Genomic DNA, 22,450 nt, shown 5'->3' with positions numbered 1-22,450 from the left:
CCTCTTCTTCATCATCTGAATCAGACTCCCCGACCGGTTCCGCTTCAGCATTCATGCTGGCTTTTGTGAAAGCTCTTCCAATACATGAAGACGGTATCATAGCCCATGCGTCTACAATCCACCCGCATATGCCTCATAGTCTTTGTGAAGGAGTGTTCGCCTTCCTTCATCCAGCGCTCTGTCCATTTCCGTGGCAGCGGAGAACCACGGTGAACGACGACTTCTGGTGCCCCGTTGTGCGTATCGCCACCGTGCTGGTCCCTTTTTTCTCCACTGTGTGGGTCAAAGGGATGTCAAAAGTCAGAGGGATCTCATCCATGTTGGTGATGTGGCTGGGCACGGTTATCTTGTCGCAGCAGTAGGTGCGAAAGATGGCCACCCTCTCTTGGTAATCCGCGGGCAGCCGCTGCGCAACAGTTATCCTCGCGCGTATGGAGAGATGCCGCCTCCTCAAAAAGCAAAAACACTAAGATTGCGCGATTGCCATTTTCAGCCGCATATTTAATGTCCTGCAGTTTAAAGTAAGCCTCATTAATACACGTCTCACTTTACCGGCGCCATTTTAGGGGATCCTTATGCGTAGGTGTGCCGCTAATCGATTGGCGGAGCTTTTTCCGTAGTGCACCCACCAAAGCCGCACAGCAGATTTTGGAACTCAGTCCACACACAAGGCACACCATATTATAAGGCGCACCGTCAATTTTTGAGAAAATCTCAGTGTTTTAGGTGCGCCTTATAGTCATAATACGGTACTTGTAGAACTCCACAGCCTCCACCTCAACTCTTTCTCTAAGAGCTGGTCATAGTTTTGGTCTAGACATCCCAAAGTCAGTGACTAGTTACTTTGTCTTTGAGGCGTTGAGGTGTAGATGGTTCATGTGGCTCCAGGCATTCCATGAACAGGCTCCTATACTCCATCTGATTGTTGTTACTCCATCTCTTTGTTGTCCCTGATGCATCCCACAATGGCTGTGTCATCGACAAACTTCTAAATTTGGCACAGCTCAAAGTTGTAGTAAAAGTCTAATGTGTACAGGGTTAATAGTAGAGGGCCCAGCACTGTGCCCTGGGGTGCTCTTGTGCTGCTAATCACAGTGTCTGTATACCATAGCCTGTCGGTGAGATACGGTAGCCGGAGAATCAGGAATCCAGGTCCACTACTATCATGCTAAGTTTGTCCCGTGCTGCAGTGTGAGGTGAGTTTCACTGGTCAGAAGACATTCAGCTCCCTGGGAGGATTCTTCTTAAGAACTGGGATGATGCATGTCTTCCACAATGTCTTTACACACTAACATACATATACCTGCATCCCCCCCATGCACACAACCTCACAAAACAACAAACATTTGTATACTTGCACATACTCTCCACATACTTGAACAATCATTGTCTGTACCTTCCATTGCACCACATGATCAATTTGCCATTTAAATCGAATTGATCCAGTGGCCATATATTTTAGTCTGTTCCGAGTAGACCCCCAGTTTACAACATTCAAAACCAGCAAAAGTTGGGCTTGATATTTAGCTGAAAATTAATTCAAACTGGCCACTCGGCCATGCTCAATTTATAATGTGTGTTCTGCTGTTGTAGTTTTATTTTGTAGAAAAATATTTTAAAACTTGTAACAATACGAAAATGTTTTCGAATGTGTGCGTCAGAATAACACTCAAAGGTTATAAAAAATGAATCAGAAGCCCAAGGGCTTAAATTGCAAGACCACAGAAGTCTAACATTGAGAAATACTGTATCTTGTATCCATTGGCTACCTCATCAGTATAATCTATACAGCCACAGCATCAGACTACGGCATAGGATGTTGCACAACATAAAACAATTTAAGGCACACCTCAAATATTGACATACGGGAATGTGATGTTATTGATTGATCTTTGTAAAAATATGTTTCATAGATTAAAGACTTTTTTTATTCATGTAGTGACACCAGAGTTGGGGGTGATGTTAATTTCACATGAAGTCAACCATAACTATACTATTGCAAACAGGTACCTCTATGATACCATCACATCAGGACCAATGTAATCACTGTGGGTATACCATGCTGTTGATATAAGGTCACACACGAATCACATCGTAATTTAGTGTGAAAAAAGCTTGAAAGGTAAATGACATGTGGTTTTGAACAGGATGTAGAAGTGTCTGCAGAAGCAGGAATTCTACATACAAAAAAAAGGCACAGCATGGAGAAGGATGTATATATCAAGGCTTTCTTCATTAATTTGAAGTAAAAACACAACAGCCCTCCCCCCATGACACAAGCGATTATAAATGCCAAAAGGAAAGTGGTAACAGAGATGATGTTTCTACCAAGAGGAGGAAATGTAACATTTATAGCCCATTTTAAATTTTACATAGAGATGGAACCAAACAGGTCTTTGAGGGTGAATTACCTTCTATGTTCATGACTCTGAGTTTCGACTGTTATGACTTTAACTTGGATTCAGGAATTTGAATTGATTATTTGATTTGTCTAGTTTTACCAGGTCTGGTTTTTGGCAAATCTGGCTACTAGCACAAAAGTCTTTGTTCTTTACATTACATGTTTCAAAGCAGTGTGACATGTTCACAGTGACTGTAGAGAGGTGACTCCTCAGCGAAAAGGTGCAATTTATGCTAAGTTTTATTCCTGATAATTTCTGAGTTGCAAATACCTGAACAAAAGCTTTGTGTGGAAATATTGTAGCCAAACTAGGAATTTGACAATGATAACTTGGATTTAGATTATGAACCTCAAAAACAATTATTTAATTGCCTTAAACTTGCAATAAAAGGCCATTCCACCTCAACTCATTGGTTTCAGAGCCTGGGTACTTGAGAAAAACTTATTCAACAGAACTGGTGGTTGGAGTAAATCGCTACCTGTACTTGTTCAAGCTCTACTGCCTGTTCTTCTTCACCATGGAACTGAAACCTTGACCTCTGTCTGCTGCTGTGTTCATCTACAAATGATAAATACTCTCAGTTCTCAGTTTACTTCCTGTGTGGTGCATCATCATTCAGCACCTTTCTGGTAGAGTATCTGGCTTTCTCGGTGTGCATGATGAACAGTCACAGCTGCAATTATAAAGGTGTGATTAATTACACTTCTGGGCTTATTTTAGAGCGTAATTTTACATTTCTAACATTCCATTTTATTTTTCAAAATCACATGTAAGACTCACCTCTATTCAAACCAAATGTATTTTCTATTAGTCAGAATAAAGTTGTTCATTAAATATTCAAAATGCACTGAGTTCATTGTTGTCATTTACAGGATTGTCCAGATGCAGATGGTTCTGTTTTGTGGAAGAAGATGAACAGAGAACATACCTGGACTGAATGTGTTTACTTCAGTGTAAAGCAGTAGAATAGAAAAATGACCATTTTCAACAATTTTAGATATCTTGTAGTTTCAGAAAACTCACAAAATAGAAAAAGGCTCTTCTGTGGTTGATTTATATATATTTGATTTATTGTGTACATTCTACATTGTTTAGGATGTTCAGGATCCTTCGTACAATAAAGGAGGAAATAACCAACACACACTTGATTGTCTTGTCCTCCAACTACCAACGAATCATGGTGGAGGAGCTTAAGTGTCCTCAACATCCCAGAATCTGTTTTGTCTTAATTTGCCCCTCATAAGGCCTCCAATGGGAAAAGGGTACTAGGTGGAGGGCCAGATAAAGCACAGATCTCAAAGACATTATCAATTAGGAACAGCATATCCCACTTAATGACCAGGGGGCCTAGGCCTGTGTTTGGAGCACATTGGTGCGCAACCAATGGCTGGGACTTTGTCTATGGGCCCAGATGGTCCAAACATTAAATAGAGACATGAGTCTGTCTTGCAGCAGGGTCTGGGGCCATATGCATTAGGTGATACGCCATGGCAGGGACTCACAAGGATAAAAAGGAGCTCAAGGAAATCCTCAGCAGAAAGAAGAGTTCCTTTTTCACATGCTCTGATTCTGAGAAGAAGGAAGTCAATAGAGAAGTTAAGCATGACATGAAAGCAGCCAAGCTATCGTACAAAACCACGCCTTTTACACATGGTCCTGCTGTATCTGCTGTCAGTATCTGCCACAGGCTGTATCTCCAGGGCTTTATTTCCCCAGGTTTTTGATTGATGCAAGAACTGACTGGAGCTAAATGTCACTAAAACCAAAGAGATTGGGGGTGACTTTTCCAACAAGCACTTGCAACTGTTGAATGTTTCTTATTTTACAAAAAAATATCCTTAAAGTTGAAAAAGACTGTAAATAATCCAGAATGCGCAGCTGTTAATTTAGTGTGGCATATAAATTTTAGAACTTGTCTATCTGAATAAGACACACAGGGTATGATGAGAACTTATGTAGACACCCTAGGTGTTAGCTTACACACCCCCACACATGTGACACTGTGCAGTAGAAACAAAACCACAACATCAGTTACTGCTCGACCTGTTTGCTGTCTCTTTTTGCATTTGCAATGATATTTCTTTTCTTTCTTTCTTCTTCTTCTTGGAATAAAACATTACATAATTATATACACATCATGTAAAGAAATACCAAGTAATATACCATACTATTCATAAGTTACCATACGTACAGCCATGTTTTTAGACTATGATGCAAAACACTTAAAGTTTTGACATGTTTAAAAATAATCCTGTACTTATATATTTTGTCCTGCAGTCAATCTTCTTCTAAAATAAGATTCAAATAAAGTTGCAGCCCTTTATTGTCTAAAATGTCCAAATGTGTTTTTTGTAACACAGTCAGAATCTTTTTTTAATTGTGCTGCAGCTATGACGGCAATACTTGTACATACTTGCATGGTGGGCTTGACTTTTCCCCTTCTGTCTTGGTGGTTTCAAACAGGAAGTCTTTGCTGTGTCTTAACACACAGCAGTCAAACTACATCGCTTCACTCTCTTGACCTTGGCATTCAAATACAACAACTATTGTAAGGAAAATGACATTGCTGTAATGTTAATGTGATCCCCATTGCAGTCACATCAACACATCTTCTTGTCAATAGTGTTATTTCTGTTTGTATTAAGCACATTTATCCATCAAATTGTCTGTATGCAAACATTTTTAAATTAGATTATATTTTAGATTATAATGGCACATTCACTTGAGTACATACATTTTGTTTAATATATAGGTTAATAAGTGGACTAATTCATGATTTTATAGGCTTAAAAAAACACAATATTCCAGTTCCTCTGATATACTCCGTGTTGATTCTATCCATGTGCAACAGAGAGTGCTTACATCTTCATCAGATCCTCCTCCAGCTTCTCTTGCTGTCTTCTCCTCAGGGCCACTGTCTATGGGCCAGGGCCACCTATGCGGTGTTGCTCTGACTTTCCTGTTTTGAATTGTACCTATCTGGGCATTCATTCAGGGTGTCGTGGCATGATCAAGTTTTGGCTCATCACTAGTTCTCCACTGGGGTCACCCAAGGATCGGTGCCGGGGCTGCTGCTCTTTGCCATATACGCAACATTGCTCAGGCAAATCATCCCATGGTCTCCCATGGTGTTTTATACCACTGCTTTCCACATGGCACCCAGTTCTGTGTCTCATTTTCCCCGGACTAACCCTCCGGCTCAGACTAGATCTCACCATGTCTCTCAGACATATCCGCATGGATGCAGGGCCACCACCTTCAACTTAGCCATGGTGAAAATGAGCTCCTTCTTTCCTTGGCAAAACTATCCATTCATCAAAACATAGATCACAAAATTGGCCCCTGCCTGTTATCAAGGCTGTTTGAAACCTTGGAGTCATGATTGTTGATCATCTGAGGTTTTGTGATCATGTAGCATCAGTCTCCCTGTCATCCCGTCACTTTGCCATATCCAACCTCAGAAAAGCCAGGCCATTAAACCTACAAATGCTGATACAAGTCATGGTGATCTTCCATATTTCCACCAATTCAGATAGTCCAACGAAAGCAGGCCCATGCCACCTCACTGCTGATAGAGGTCTACTGTACCTGCCCACATTAAGATCATGTCATTCATGCTGACCGACAGACTAATACCGGAATCTGCTCCCTCTTACGTGAACAATCTTGTTTGAGCCCATGCTACCCCTCGTTGCTGCATCATTTTCCAAAAGCTGTCTGTCATAATAATTAGTGAGCATTTACTGGATGCATTACTGCAACTTGAAAAATATAAAAAAGAATGTTTGCTGGTTGGTTGGTTGGTTGGTTGGTTAGAAATGATGCACATTATAACTCAACTCAAATTGAATTCTATTTATATATGAAGCAAAATCCTATTCTTAAGGTAATCCAAAGTTTTTTCTTGTGGGTTTTTTAACCTTTAAATCTTCCTTTAATTTGCCCAACATCAATTTTATCAAGCAAATCTGACATTACAAGTGATCGTGTTTCCTGTATCTCACACCCTCGAGTCATCTCCGGCTGCCCAATCAGATACGAGTGCAGCATTTATCAGTTTAAAAAGGACCAGTCTTCTCTTCACTCAGCCCAAAACTTGGAGCAAGATGACATCTGCAAAGTTGATTTTCTGGCTGATATGTTTGGAGAAATTTGGTGAGGATTTCTTTTTTGTTTGTATTTTGTTTATCTATGGCATCATTTGCAAAATTCTAGATTTAAACATTAAATGGTGTTCATTTCTAATTATATTTTGTTTTTAGCTCAGACATCTACAATGGAATTTACTCCATCTTTGAATTGGAAGACCAATTATAACTTGGTCAAACCTGGACAGAACCTGACTATCCCGTGTCTTCACAAAAGTGATGTTTCTACCGAGATCTCTTGGTTTAAAGAAACTCTGGGAGAGAAGCCGATTCTGATCTGTACATACAGCATAACAAGTCAACGTTGGATATTTGTTAATTATTCAAAATCCAATCCAAGTTTCCAACGACATGTTGGTATCAAAGGAACTAATCTGACAATAACAGATTTGAAGTTATCAGACTCAGCCACCTATTACTGTGTAAATCGGTATTTAGATGTATTTGACTTTACAGAAGGTCATAATGTCATTGTAGAGGGTTTAGGGTTGACCATAGATCAGTCAGCATCTCAGTCTATCCAAGCAGAAGGTTCTGTGACGCTGAATTGTACAGTACATACTGGGTGGACTTGTGATGGGGATCACACTGTTTACTGGTTCAGAAACTCTGGACTATCTCAACTGGGACTCATGTACAGCCATACAGGCAGGAATAAGCAGTGTGAGAGGAAAACCAACACCTGTTTCTACAGCTTCTCCATGAAGAACCTGAACACTTCTCAGACTGGGACCTACTATTGTGCTGTTGCAGCATGTGGACACATTCTGTTTGGAAATGGAACCAAGCTGGTGTTTGAGGGTGAGTGAGTTTGAAATTATTTTATTCAAAAGCTGTTAAAGTGCTATTTTATGTGCAGATTGTTTCCATACGCCTGTAAAAATGCTAAAGCCAACATTACCACAGTGTTAAAAAAAAAATCCAAAATGTAACTTAATTTCTTAATTGCTCTATGTTTAAACACATAGAGGAATTTATAGCAACATGAACCTTAAGTTCTAAGTTCATACAGTAATAAAATTTATGCTGTTTGAATTTTACACCACAGCAGCACATTAAAACATTTGTGGTCAAAGTATCACTTTAACTCATATTTTTGTTATGTCAGTATAGATTCTCTTTAAATACTGTTATTTTATAAAATAATGTGTGAATGGTGATGCCTGTAGTTTCGCTGAATTAGAAAATAATGACATCGTAACTGCCGTGATATAAAGTGAGAAGACAAATATGTGTAAAGACCTTAATAATTATCTGAAACAGTATCGCGGATATCACAATTTCTGATGCCTCTCGTTACAGATAAAGGAAACCATCTTGTTTTGGTGTATTTCCTCAGTGCGACCTGGATATTTACCATCATTGTGGTTATTTTATTAACCATTTCAGTTTATATGACGAAAAAGAGAAACAGCCATCACTCTCTGGGTAACTGATGTAATAAATTTTGAATATTCTTAAAAATAATATATAAATGAATGTTACAGTCACAGCTGCAATTATAAAGGTATGATTAATTACACTTCCGGTCTTCTTTTAGATAGTAATTTTACATTTCTAACATTCCATTTTATTTTTCAGAATCGCATGTAAGACTCTCACCTCTGTCCAAACCAAAGGTATTTTCTATTAGTCAGAATAAAGTCGTTCATTAAATATTCAAAAGGCACTGAGTTCATTGTTGTCATTTACAGGATTGTGCAGATGCAGATGGTTCTGTTTTGTGGAAGAAGAAGATGAACAGAGAACATACCTGGACTGAATGTGTTTACTTCAGTGTAAAGCAGTAGAATAGAAAAATGACCATTTCCAGCAATTTTAGATATCCTGTAGTTTCAGAAAACTCACAAAATAGAAAAAGTCTCTTCTGTGGTTGATTTATAGATATTTGATTCATTGCGTACATTCTACATTGTTCAGGATGTTCAGGATCCTTGGTACAATAAAGGAGGAAATAACCAACACACACTTGATTGTCTTGTCCTCCAACTACCAACGAATTATGGTGGAGGAGCTTAAGTGTCCTCAACATCCCATAATCTGTTTTGTCTTAATTTGCCCCTCATAAGGCCTCCAATGGGAAAGGGGTACTAGGTGGAGGGCCAGACAAAGCACAGATCTCAAAGACATTATCAATTAGGAACAGCATATCCCACTTAGTGACCAGGGGGCCGAGGCCTGTGTTTGGAGCACATTGGTGCGCGACCAATGGCTGGGACTTTGTCTATGGGCCCAGATTGTCCAAACATGAAACAGAGACATGAGTCTGTCTTGCAGCAGGGTCTGGGGCCATATGCATTAGGTGATAGGCCATGGCAGGGACACACAAGGATAAAAAGGAGCTCAAGGAAATCCTCAGCAGAAAGAAAAGTTCTTTTTTCACATGCTCTGTTTCTGAGAAGAAGGAAGTCAATAGAGAAGTTAAACATGACATGAAAGCAGCCAAGCTATCGTACAAAACCACCCCTTTTACACATGGTCCTGCTGTATCTGCTGTCAGTATCTGCCACAGGCTGTATCTCCAGGGCTTTATTTCCCCAGGTTTTTGATTGGTGCAACAACTGACTGGAGCTAAATGTCACTAAAACCAAAGAGATTGGTGGTGACTTTTCCAACAAGCACTTGCAGCTGTTGCATGTTTTTTATTTAACAAAAAAATATCCTTGAAGTTGAAAAAGACTGTAAATAATCCAGAATGCACAGCTGTTAATTTAGTGTGGCATATAAATTTTTTAAATTCTGTTTGGAAATGGAACCAAGTTGGTGTGTGGGGGTGATTATCACTTTAACTCATTCCTTGTTATGTCAGTATAGGTTCTGCTTCTACAGTATATTGTTACTTTATAAAATAATTTGTGACTGGTGATGTCTATTGTCTCCCTGAATTACACAGTAATGACATCATAACTAGCTTAATATAAAGTGAGACGACAAATTTGTTGAAATACTTAAATGATTGTCTGAAACGGCATCGCGGATATCACAATTTCTGATGCATCTCGTTACAGATGAAGGAAACCATCTTGTTTTGGTGTATTTCCTCAGTGCGGCCTGGATATTTACCATCATTGTGGTTGTTTTATTATCCATTTCAGTTTTTATGACAAAGAGGAAAAACAGTCATCACTCTCTGGGTAACTGATGTAATATATTTTGAAGATTCCTAAAGGTAAACTGGGAAAATTACTTTAAAAAAATCTCTTCCTGTGTTTTAAAACAGACTCTCAATCAAGAGTGCAAGCTTCATCCACAGCAAATGCAGAGGTGGAGACAATTTTGATTTTTTTTTTTTTTTTAAGTTTATATGTATAAATAATCCTTATGTAGACACAATAACTTACCCTTTATAACATATCTCCAGGGCTAACAAGAGGAAAACAACCTCCATTATGCAGCTTTGAGGAACAACCAGCCCAACAGATCAATGCAGAACAGACAGAATGAGTGTGTGTACTCTGCTGTGAGGCTGTAGATGTCTTGTTGTCATTGCAGGTTAACACAGGACCTAATTAAATATTTTGTATTTACTCATACCGGTTTCTACATTTTCAATTGTATCATTTATCAGTCTCGATGAAACAAAGTTTTCCTAATAAAGTTGTTTTTTCTGGCCATGTCAACAAATGATAGATTACCTCCATATATTTATATTCATTTTATGAAGACAAAGCTTGTATCGTGCTGTTGCAGTCCTTAATTTGTGAAGTCAAAAGCTGCAACAATCGTTTTCACAAGCATTCATATCCATCGGACTATTAAGTTGACCAAAACACCCACTGGATGAGACAAATGCTCCATTATGTGATCATGACCATGTAAACAGCAGCAGGCTATGTCTTGGATACATAGAAATGCTAAGGCAGGGGCAGTATTATCCAAAGGGTTGGCGTACTCCTGCTGTGTCCACCGTGGTCTCTCCTTCCCGGAACTGCAGGAATGATTTTTGCTTATTTGGGATCCAACTTGCCAGCAGTTTAGAAAATGTTTAGCTCTCTTTGTTGACCTTTTTGACCTTTTTTTGGTGAAACTTGGGGCATAAAGACTAACAAAACAGATAACAAAATTGAACACAATACAAACATTAATTTTTGATTTAATTAAAAATTACTACCTGCTCAAGATTCCCAATACAACTGAAACCTTGACATCTGTCTGCTGCTTTTTGAATCTGTAGACCTTGGTTAGCTTCCTAATTGGTGCATCAGCATTCAGCATGATGAAAAGCAGTCACAGCTGCCATTGTTAAGATATAATCAATTAAAATTTTATTTTGCAACAAAAGACCTTCAACAGTTTTATTAGAATCGTGAAAAAACTGGCCAAGGGACTTTTGTCCATCCCTCTATCAGTCTTTGACTTCTTTATCCCTTTTAGGGGACAGGTGGCCGCTTATCCCACTTCTAACTCACAAAGACAAACAACTGTTCATGCCCTCATTCACTTCTAATGTCAATGCACATGGACACGGGGAGAACAGGCAAACTCTGCACAAAAAAACCCCCTGACTGCAGGAACCTTCTTGCTTTGTGGCAGCCATTTTAGCCCCTACATAACCGTGCCACCCCTGTGTCAGTTCACCTCATGTGCGTCTCCCCTTGTGTTGTGCCACTTTCATCATGTTGTGATTACTGATCACAAAGTGCCATAATCATAAAGCCTAATCTTTACAAATATTATATTATGGTTATGGCATAATCATAATCTTTGAAAATATTATGATTATGGCACTTTTGAACTACCATATTTTCACTGTAATAAAAGGCGCAGTCTCAGTTACGGGTGCTATTTCTGTATTTAAAACATATATAAGGCGCACCGTATTATTAGGCGCATGCTAAAACATACAGTAAAAAATGACAACAGAAGTAAAACGGTGAGTTTCTTCACATTTATTGAACAAAATATTAATTCTTCTGCCACAAAACCATCAAAGTTTTCATCTTCTGTATCTGAATTAAACAGCTGCACTATTTCAATGTCCAACATCCCGAATTCCTCTTCTTCATCATCTGAATCAGACTCACCGACCGGTTCCACTTCAGCGTTGATTTTGTGAAAGCTCTTACAATACATGAAGACGGTATCATAGCCCATGCGTCTACAATCCACCCGCATATGGTGGCATAACTTGCCCGCTGCTGCCTCATAGTCTTTGTGAAGGAGTGTTCGCCTTCCTTCATCCAGCACTCTGTCCGTTTCCATGGCAGCGGAGAACCACGGTGAACGACGACTTCTCGTGCCCCGTTGTGCGTATCGCCACCGTGCTGGTCCCCTTTTCTCCACTTTGTGGGTCAAAGGGATGTCAAAAGTCAAAGGGATCTCATCCATGTTGGTGATGTGGCTGGGCGCGGTTATCTTGTCGTGGCAGTTGGTGCGGAAGATGGCCACCCTCTCCTGGTTAGGGTTAGGGAAGATGGCCGCCCTCTCTTGGTAATCCGCGGGAAGCCGCTGCGCAACAGTTATCCTCGCACGTATGGAGAGATGCCGCCTCCTCATAAAGCGAAAATATTAAGATTGCTCGATTGCCATTTTCATTAAATATTTTCATATTTAATGTCCTGCAGTTTAAAGTAAGCCTCATTCATACGTGTCTCGCTTGACCGGCGCCATTTTAGGGGATCCTTACGCGTAGGTGTGTCGCTAGTCAATTGGCAGAGTGTTTACCCTGTGCTGATCCCAGGACCACCGTGTTTTTCCCCAGGGATCAGTCATTATAATCTTAGCCCTGCTGAGGTTGACTCTATTGCTGAAGGTGCAGCAACCTCACTGAGAATCACGCTTGATTCTGTTGCCCCCCTGAAAAAGAAAATAGTAAATCAGAGGAGGTGTGCCCCCTGGTATAATTCACATATCAGGACCCTCAAGCAGAAAGTGCGAAGACTAGAAAGGAAGTGGCATTCTTGTAAAATAGACAGCTATCATGTAGCCTGGAAAGACTGTCTATTAGTTTACAAAAGGGCCCTTCGCAAGGCTAGAACAGCTTATTTTTCTTCTTTAATTGAGGAAAATAAGAGCAACCCCAGGTTTCTTTTCAGCACTGTGGCCAAATTAACCAAGAGTCACAGTGTTTTAGATCCACGTATCCCTTCTTCCCTTAGTGGTGAAGACTTCATGAGCTTCTTCACTGATAAAGTTCTAGCTATCAGAGTGAAAGCTAACCAGGCCATCCCAACAACTGGACCATCACCAGATGTGCCGACTGTGGGAACATACAGGGTCTCCAACGAGCCCTTAAGCTCCTTCAGCCCTATATATTTTTCTGAGGCGTCATCGCTAATTCAGAAATCCAAGACCACCACGTGTCTTTTAGATCCCATCCCAACACACCTGTTGAAGGATGTTCTACCATTGATAGGCAGTTCTATCCTGGACCAGATCAATGGTTCTTCACCTCTACAAGGTGGCAGTGATTAAGCCGTTGCTTAAAAAACCATCACTGGATCCTGATGTCTTAGCAAATTATAGGCCAATATCCAACCTTCCTTTTATCTCTAAAGTTCTAGAGAAGGTGGTGGTGACTCAGTTACTGGAGCACCTGCAGAAAAACAGCCTGTTTTGAGATGTTTCAGTCAGGCTTTAGAGCTCATCACAGCACAGAAACAGCACTTCTTAAAGTCACTCATGATCTTCTTATAGCTTCAGATCATGGACTGGTCTCTATGCTGGTTCTGCTGGACCTCAGTGCTGCTTTTGATACAGTTGATCACAGCGTCCTGTTACAGAGACTGGAACATGTGATTGGGATTAAAGGGACAGCACTAGACTGGTTTAGATCATACTTATCTGATAGATACCAGTTTGCTTATGTCCATGGTGTTCCCTCCTCATACAGTAGGGTTAGCCATGGAGTTCCTCAAGGTTCTGTACTTGGACCAATCCTCTTCACATTGTACATGCTTCCCTTAGGGAACATTATTCGGCAGCATGGGATAAATTTTCATTGTTATGCTGATGACACTCAGCTCTATTTATCCATGAAACCCGAGGAGACAGAGAAGTTAGTGAAGCTCCAGACCTGTCTTAAAGACATAAAGTCCTGGATGTCTTCAAATTTCCTCCTCCTTAACCCAGGGAAAACTGAGGTCATGGTGTTTGGTCCTGAACCTCTCTGGGATAGATTAGATCACATGATCACTCTAGATGGTATCTCATTAACATCTAGTCTCTCTGTGAGGAATCTAGGAGTAACTTTTGATCAAAATCTCTCCTTCAACTCACACATTAAATTAGTCTCTAGAAGTGCCTTTTTTCACTTGAGGAACATCACAAAGATCAGGAAGCTGCTGAGGCGGCATGATGCTGAAAAGTTAGTCCATGCATTTGTTACTTCCAGGCTGGACCACTGTAACTCTTTATTATCAGGGTGTCTAAACAACTCTTTAAGAAGCCTCCAGTTGATCCAAAATGCTGCAGCCAGAGTTCTGACAGGTATTGACAAAAGAGATCACATTACTCCTGTAATGGCGTCGCTTCATTGGCTGCCCGTTAAATTTAGAATAATTTTTAAAACCCTTCTTTTGACCTACAAGGTCCTCAGAGGCCTAGCTCCATCCTACCTGGAGGAGCTAGTGATACCTTATCAGCCCAATAGACCACTCCGCTCTCAGAATGCTGGTCTACTTGTGGTTCCCAGAGTTTCCAGGAGTAGAATGGGGGGCCGAGCATTTAGCTACCAGGCCCCTCTGCTATGGAACCAGCTCCCTGTCCAGGTACGGGAGGCTGACTCCATCGCTACTTTTAAGATCAGACTCAAAACCTACCTCTTTGAAAAAGCTTATTATTACTAATTCAGTAGTTCCAGTTACTATCATAGACAGACAAATTGTCATACTTAGGGGGTTGTCTAATCATTAGGTCACATCTTAGCTATGCTGTTATAGGCCAAGGCTGCCGGGGTCCGGAAACATGATCACCTGACAGGCCTCTGTCACTCCACTGGGTCATGGTTTCCTCTCCTCTCCTCTCCTTTCCTCTCCTCATCAAGCAGACTAGTTATGCTGATTCTTGTGTAGTTTTTCTGCCCCCCCCCCCCCCCCACCCCCCCTATTTATTTACAGGTATCGCCACCCTCGGAGCTGCATAATGACCTCTGGCCCCGCTGAAGTGATTGTATATCATATTTTTTGTGTGTGTTTCTGTGCTCTGTGCCTCTCCTCTCCTCTCCTCTCCTCTCCTCTCCTCTCCTCTCCTCTCCTCTCCTCTCCTCTCCTCTCCTCCCCTCTCCCCCTCCTTCTCCCTCTCCTCTCCCTTTCTCTCCTCTTTTCCCTCCTCCTCCTTCTCCGTCTAAAATGTTTTAGAATGTGTGCGTCAGAATAACACTCAAAGGTTATAAGAAATTAATCAGAAACCCAAGGGCTTAACTTGCAAGACCACAGAAGTCTAACACTGAGAAATATCTTGTATCCATTGGCTACCTCATCAGTATAACCAATACAGCCACATCATAAGACTACGGCATAGGATGTTGCACAACATAAAACAATTTAAGGCACACCTCAAATATTGACATATGGGAATGTGATGTTATTGATTGATCTTTGTAAAAATATGTTTCATAGATTAAAGACTTTTTTTATTCATGGAGTGACACCAGTCTGAGTTGGGGGCGATGTTAATTTCACATGAAGTCAACCATAACTATACTATTGCAAACAGGTACCTCTATGATACCATCACGTCAGGACCAATGTAATCACTGTGGGTATACCATGCTGTTGATATAAGGTCACACACGAATCACATCGTAATTTAGTGTGAAAAAAGCTTGAAAGGTAAATGACATGTGGTTTTGAACAGGATGTAGAAGTGTCTGCAGAAGCAGGAATTCTAGATACAAAAAAAAGGCACAGCATGGAGAAGGATGTATATATCAAGGCTTTCTTCATTAATTTGAAGTAAAAACACAACAGCCCTCCCCCCATGACACAAGCGATTATAAACGCCTAAAGGAAAGTGGTCGAACAAGTGTTTCATGAAACTAACAGAGATTATGTTTCTACCAAGATCTCTTTGTTTAAACAAATTCTGGGAGAGAAGCCGAGGCTGATCTGTACGTAGTGGATATCAAGTAAACTTTGGATATTTGTTAATGACTTCAAAACCAATCCACATTTCCAAATACATCCTGGTAACAAGGGAGCTTATCTGACAATATCAGATTTGGAGTTATCAGACTCAGCCACCTATTACTGTTTAAATCAGTATTTAACAGTATTTGACTTTCTAGAAAGTTATGTCATTGTAGAGGGTTCAGGGTTGACTATAGATCAGCCAGCATCACATTCTATCCAAGCAGAAGGTTCTGTGACGCTGAATTGTACAGTACATACTGGGTGGACTTGTGATGGGGATCACACTGTTTACTGGTTCAGAAACTCTGGACCATCTCAACTGGGACTCATGTACAGCCATACAGGCAGGAACAAGCAGTGTGAGAGGAAAACCAACACCTGTTTCCACAGCTTCTCCATGAAGAACCTGAACACTTCTCAGACTGGGACCTACTATTGTGCTGTTGCAGCATGTGGACACATTCTGTTTGGAAATGGAACCACGCTGGTGTTTGAGGGTGAGTGTGTTTGAAATCATTTTATTCAAAAGGTTTATACAAGTTGTTAAAGTGCTACATATTTTTGTGCAGATTATTTTATATATATTGTAGAAATAATTTACATAATATCCCGTTTTTTAAAAAATTAAGCCAGAATCCACTCATTTATTTTATTGTCCATGAAAAGGTTACCCCAGTTAGCTCTGTTCAGTTGGTTTCAAAATATATAGTGATTGATAGAAAAATTAACCTTATGTTTAAACAGATATGGCCTAAATATCCCCTGATTCTCTGTTATATGGAGCTTTTAGTTTCTAAAATGTGTCGGAAATGTAACATTTATAGCCCATTTAAAATTTTACAGGAGATGGAACCAAACAGTAGTGGGACGAGCGACACTGGTGCGTCAGCACTGTGCCGAGAGCTCAAGAGTGAAACCCCGTATCGGTGCATGTATCGCTTTAAGAAAGAATCACGTGACCGATACAGGAATTGTATCATTTGGATGTGCCGCGTCAAAGTGTGTTCATAAGGAAACAAACTGTGTCGACATGTCGTGGGTTTGTTGGATGGAGTTTTGCAGTTGCGCAATTATGGATCGTTCTAAGAAGTTTTCCCCAATGTGGATAATTTTGATCTTGTGACTCCAAACAAGGGAAATCTTTTTCTCCTTTGAGCATTGTTTCCTGTTATATACAATTTTTAACGGTGGCGCATTGCACGGATTCTTTAAATGTCAAATCAAGAAATAGGGGTGCTCAACCACTGAGTCTTTGAGGGATTCCTTGTGAGATGGGTGATGGATGAGGTGCATTTGTTCTTAAAAGTTGATCTTAAAAGTAGCGATGGAGTCAGCCTCCCGTACCTGGACAGGGAGCTGGTTCCATAGCAGAGGGGCCTGGTAGCTAAATGCTCGGCCCCCCATTCTACTCCTGGAAACTCTGGGAACCACAAGTAGACCAGCATTCTGAGAGCGGAGTGGTCTATTGGGCTGATAAGGTATCACTAGCTCCTCCAGGTAGGATGGAGCTAGGCCTCTGAGGACCTTGTAGGTCAAAAGAAGGGTTTTAAAAAAATTATTTGTTAAATTTGATTGCTGATGGTTTTTTTTAAGGCAATGGTTTTATCATCGGTAAATTGTGAGTGAGGTGTAGGGGCTGTAAATGGGGATTTTGTGGTGATGTTAAATTCACTTTTGCTCATCAGATTGTATATTTGGTATCTTGACTGGTATTCCTGCAGTCAGCCTGATCTATTTTCTGGCACAATACTTAACCAAAACTATTTTGACAGCATTGAAGAGAATTAGTTTATATTGTTAGCATCTTTTATCTTATTAGCATGTGTTATACTATATGTTTTTGTTTTATGTTACAGTTAGTTTAGAAGTTAGGGATAGTATATAATCTTTAGTAGGAATACACATAAGCAAGTCAGTTGATCTTTCTTTGACATGAATACTGCTTAGACAGTTGGAGCCAGGCAGACAGGAAATGGTAGACCCTCATCGTAAAATATGACAGCATAATTTACTGGTGATTGATAAGTTCCTGGACAGGAATAAGACCTCTGACCTGGCCATCTGAGAAGACAATGGAGAAGGACTGCACCAACACCAAATGAGGCAGGAAGAAGAAGATGAAGTCACCCAAGAAGAAGGACTGGATTGGACTGAATTAGCATCAATAATTACATATGTCTTTCTATAAAAGACTGGGCCAAGGGATAGTTAGGTTGTCAGACTTCATGCCCTGACAATTGACTTTGTTGTTGTTAGGGTTATGAACTGGCCCGGAGCGCTGTAATATTTGTATCTTGAATTGATTCTATGTGCTAAATACATTTTGAGATTGGCATTTGTTTACTTGAAGTCTTCATTTAAAGAACACGCGGATTGGCAGTGACACACGAGAGGTATTGCAATCCAACAGCATCAATACTCTATATCAATTGAAAATGCTTCAACGAAGCAGGAGTTAACACATTGGACAGAAAAGGACAGAGAAATGTGAATAAAAGTGTTTACACTTATGTCAATCAGTGATGCTTCAGATAATCTTATGTTTCCTGACTCTACTACAGTAAGAGAGGCTGGGAGCACCCTGGATGGATCCCAGTTTGTTTGTTTTTTGAAAAGTACCGTATTTTCACAACCATAAGGCGCGCCGTATTATAGGGCGCACCTTCAATTAACAGCCTATTTTAGAAATATTTTCATACACAGGGCGCACCGTGTTATAAGGCGCATAGCATAGAAACTGCGTAGTGCCTGTGGTTTCATGACGCGTTCACTAGATCGAGCTGCGCTAAAAGGAATGTCAATAAAACAGCCAGATAAGTCAGTCAAACTTTATTAATAGAATACAAACCGTCATTCTCACAACTAAATTCACTCCCAAAACGAATAAACAGCTGTTTTATTATTTTTCCCGAGTGACGTAGTGTTTTCGCGTAACACAGTTCGTTTAATAACAGAGAGTTATAACAGGCAGTGCAACATTTTTTATCACAAGTGGATAGTGGAGTTTAATAAATCTTCGATTTAGTGCAACATTTTTATCACGTAGTACCGTTGCGGTAAATCAAACGTTAGTGCAAACACAATATACGGTAACTCGAACTCTCGAAGTAGTGCAAAGCGATAGCAATATAACAACGTTGTTCAAACGGTAATTTCCATATTCACAGTATGACCAGCCTTGTTAAGTTGTAAACACACAAAAGAAACACGTAAAGATCACTTTATCAGTTCATTCCTGATCCAGGAATCCCTCGAATTCTTCTTCTTCGGTGTCCGAATTGAACAGTTGTGCGAATACGGCGTCCAACATGGCCGGCTCCATCTCGTCAAAGTCGTCATCAGGGTCGGTGTTGCTGGTGTTGTCTGGCATTTCAGTGACAATCCCTGCCTTCCCGAAAGCTCGGACCACGGTCGATGCCCAGGCATTTATGATCCACTGGCAGATAGTGACGTATGACGCTCGGCGCCGTCTCCCCGTCTTGGTGAACGTTCGCCGTTCGTCATCCACCGGTCCCACGCAGTTCGCAGTCTAGTTTTGAATGCCCCGTTGACACCAATATTTAGCGGCTGGAGTTCCTTTGTTAATCCACTTTTTGCTTTGTTTCCTCGGAAGCTCCGTTGAGTCTTCTTTACCTGGCGCAGGTCATCTTGTTGCTTCCTCCACTTCTGCACCATTGATTCGTTCACGTTAAATTCTCTTGCCGCTGCTCTATTTCCGTGTTCAACTGCGTGACTGATAGCCTTCAGTTTGAACTCTGCGTCAAAAGCGCGTCTCTTGCAAGGAGCCATTTTGGGGTCTTTACAGACAGAAATGGTTTGGGACTGAATTTACTGCTGTTACCTCGGCCACGCCTACTGACTACGGTAGCCGCGATTAACCAATATTACCGTAATCCATACAAAAGGCGTTCCGGGTTAAAAGGCGCACCGTAGATTTTTTAGAAAATTCTAGGCTTTTAGGTGCGCCTTATAGTCGTGAAAATACGGTAGTTGTAAAATAAAATTTGATGACGTGTTTGACTATTCTTCTCTTTCTGTCCTCCCTCCTGCCCTAGTTTGTAATTTCCATCTCATTTACTCTGCTGACCATCAAAAGAATGGTCCTCATACAGAAGCCTTGTCCTTTTGGAGGTTTATTCCTATTTCAAGTGAGGTTTTCCTTGCAATTTTTGCCTTTTAAGGGCTCAGGATCTGGGTTTCTGGAAAACGCTTTGAGACATTCTTGATTTTAAGAGAAAATTTAGCTGAACATTTAAATCACAGTCAATGAGAAAAATTCCAACACCAGAACTAGATTCGTTCCCTGTTCTGTCACATGCAAACATCATAGTCCATGAAGATTCCATTCCAAAATACTCTTTTTCTCTACTTTCCTTTCAAATGGCATATCATGCACTCTCCTGGCTCATTCTCTACATTTCTTCTGACATTTGCTTTGATGTTGGTTAGTGAGTTGAATTGTTTGCGTTTTTGTTTTGATATTGGTGGATTGTAAATGTTGAAAACAAAACCAAATGATCGCTCTTCTTTTCTTGTCAAACACATCATACACCTTCCCTTAGCTAAAGAAATGCAAAGGTTATATGTTTGTTTAAAAATATTCTTAATATGTCAAATGTCATTTTCTCATTAGGGCCTTTTCCTATATCTCAAGATCTTTCACCTTTATTACATGTGATTGTGTTTCCTGTATGTCACACCCTCACGTCATGTTACGCTGTCCAATCAAACACAAGCTCTGCATTTATCAGTGTACAAAGAACCAGCCTTCTCTTCACTCAGCCCAATATCTGATGACAAGATGACATCTGCAAAGTTGATCTTCTGGCTGATGTGTTTGGAGAAATTTGGTGAGCATTTTTATGTGTTTTGTTTGTCTGTTTATAGCATCTATGTAAAATTGAAACATCAAACAGTCTTCTTTTCTGTTTGATTTTAGCTCAGACAGCTTCAATGGAATCTTTGAATTGGAAGACCAATTTTATCTTGGTCAAACCTGGACAGAACCTGACTTTGCCGTGTCTTCAAAAAGATAATGTTTCTCCCACGATCTATTGGTTTAAACAAGAAAGATATAGACACACATTTCAATTTATAGCAACATGAACCTTAAGTTCTAAGTTCATACAGTCATAAAATTTATGCTGTTTGAATTTTACACCACAGCAGCACATTAAAAACATTTGTGGTCAAAGTATCACTTTAACTCATATTTTTGTTATGTCAGTATAGATTCTCTTTAAATACTGTTATTTTATAAAATTATGTGTGAATGGTGATGCCTGTAGTTTCGCTGAATTAGAAAATAATGACATCATAACTGCCGTGATATAAAGTGAAAAGACAAATATGTGTAAAGACCTTAATAATTATCTGAAACGGTATCGCGGATATCACAATTTCTGATGCCTCTCGTTACAGATAAAGGAAACTATCTTGTTTTGGTGTATTTCCTCAGTGCGACCTGGATATTTACCATCATCGTGGTTATTTTATTAACCATTTCACTTTATATGACGAAAAAGAGAAACAGCCATCACTCTCTGGGTAACTGATGTAATATATTTTGAATGTTCTTAAAAATAATAAATAAATGAATGTTGCATTCTGTGTTTCAAAGACTCGCAGTCAGGGATCCCAGACTCACCCACAGCAAACCCAGCGGTGAATATCATTTTGATTTTATTATTTTTTTAATTTATTTAAATGTGTGTACATATGTTTTTTAATCCTCTTTATGTGCCTGCACCAATTATGTTGTGGGCAATTGCCATTTCATTTTATTACCAGGGCAACCAAAAGGAAGACAACCTCCATTATGCCGCTTTGAGAGCCAACCAGTCCAACAGATCGAGGAAGCAGAAGAACAGACAGAATGAATGTGTGTACTCTACTGTGAGGTCGTAGATGTTGTCCCTTTGTCATTACAGCTCATCACAGGAACAGTAATAATACCATTTTAAACCAATGTTGGAGCTTTTTTGTGCTGTGTTTTAATAATTAGTGTGCATTTCCTTGTAAATTTTACCATTTGTACACTTTCATTTGGAGAGTCAATTAAACACGTTTTGCTCAATGAATTTTGTTTATTCTCGCCATATCCAAATTTATATTCAATTACTTTAACACCATAAATACATTGAGGTATAGATTGTACAGTGGTCACAAAAGCTTTAATTTTCTTATCCAACCTGGAAAGATTAATTTTGATACACATTGTGGCAAATGTAAGTGCACAAAATACTAATAATAATATGACTAATTACTTATAATTGATGTCCAAAAAACATACCAGTGGCTGGAAAAGGCCAGACTGAAAGACAGCACAGAGCCAGTAACCATGGCTACACAAGAACAGGCCCTGAACACCAGAGCAATAGAGGCCAGGGTCTCCCATACCAGACAAGATCCCAGGTGTGGGCTGTGTAGAGAAGCCCCTGAGACAGTCTAGCACATCACAGCAGGGTGCAAGATATTGTCAGGCAAGGCATACATGGAGCGACATAACCAGGTGGCTGGTATAGTGTACAGGAACATCTGCCCTGAGTATGGACTGGAGGTCCCAGGGTCCAGGTGGGAGACACCCTCGAAAGTGCTGGAGAACAAGCAGGCCAAGATCCTGTGGGACTTCCAGATCAAGACTCACAGGATGGTGGTGGCCAACCAGCCTGACATAGTGGTGGTGGATAAACACCGGAAGGTAGTGGTGGTGATAGATGTAGCAATCCCAAGTGATAGCAACATAAGGACGAAGGAACACAAGAAGCTGGAAATATACCAAGGGCTGAAGGAGAGAGAATGTGGGGCATGAAGGCAACAGTGGTCCCAG

The 22,450-nt window shown here is 40.2% G+C and overlaps 2 protein-coding genes across 5 annotated transcripts in view; both read left to right on the top strand.

Moving 5' to 3' along the window:
- Nucleotides 1-21,690, top strand: part of LOC115250611 (uncharacterized) — a 62,279-nt gene extending 40,589 nt beyond the window's left edge. The window contains exons 1-4 of one of the 4 annotated variants that reach the window (XR_003889168.1): nucleotides 19,797-20,471; nucleotides 20,561-21,168; nucleotides 21,242-21,285; nucleotides 21,412-21,508. Coding sequence is in view for 1 of the 4 variants with exons in the window: in XM_029839639.1 (XP_029695499.1) it covers nucleotides 9,771-9,814; nucleotides 21,412-21,528 (161 nt within the window). In the remaining 3 variants the exon portion in view is untranslated. Of the gene's footprint in view, nucleotides 1-3,135; nucleotides 3,160-9,770; nucleotides 9,815-19,796; nucleotides 21,169-21,241; nucleotides 21,286-21,411 lie in introns of those variants that run through there. The other 3 variants (XR_003889167.1, XM_029839639.1, XR_003889166.1) reach the window with 3 other exon arrangements.
- Nucleotides 6,501-8,340, top strand: LOC115250609 (uncharacterized). The gene is made up of 5 exons (XM_029839637.1): nucleotides 6,501-6,557; nucleotides 6,665-7,351; nucleotides 7,853-7,978; nucleotides 8,132-8,169; nucleotides 8,245-8,340. Exons 1-5 carry the CDS (start codon nucleotides 6,509-6,511, stop codon nucleotides 8,338-8,340), a joined length of 996 nt encoding a protein of 331 aa, XP_029695497.1. The 5' UTR covers nucleotides 6,501-6,508.
- Nucleotides 21,691-22,450: the final 760 nt, after the last annotated feature.

Source organism: Takifugu rubripes, chromosome 8 (assembly GCF_901000725.2).
Source record: "Takifugu rubripes chromosome 8, fTakRub1.2, whole genome shotgun sequence".
Taxonomy (NCBI): domain Eukaryota; kingdom Metazoa; phylum Chordata; class Actinopteri; order Tetraodontiformes; family Tetraodontidae; genus Takifugu; species Takifugu rubripes.
This window is presented reverse-complemented; position numbering and strand designations above follow the sequence as displayed.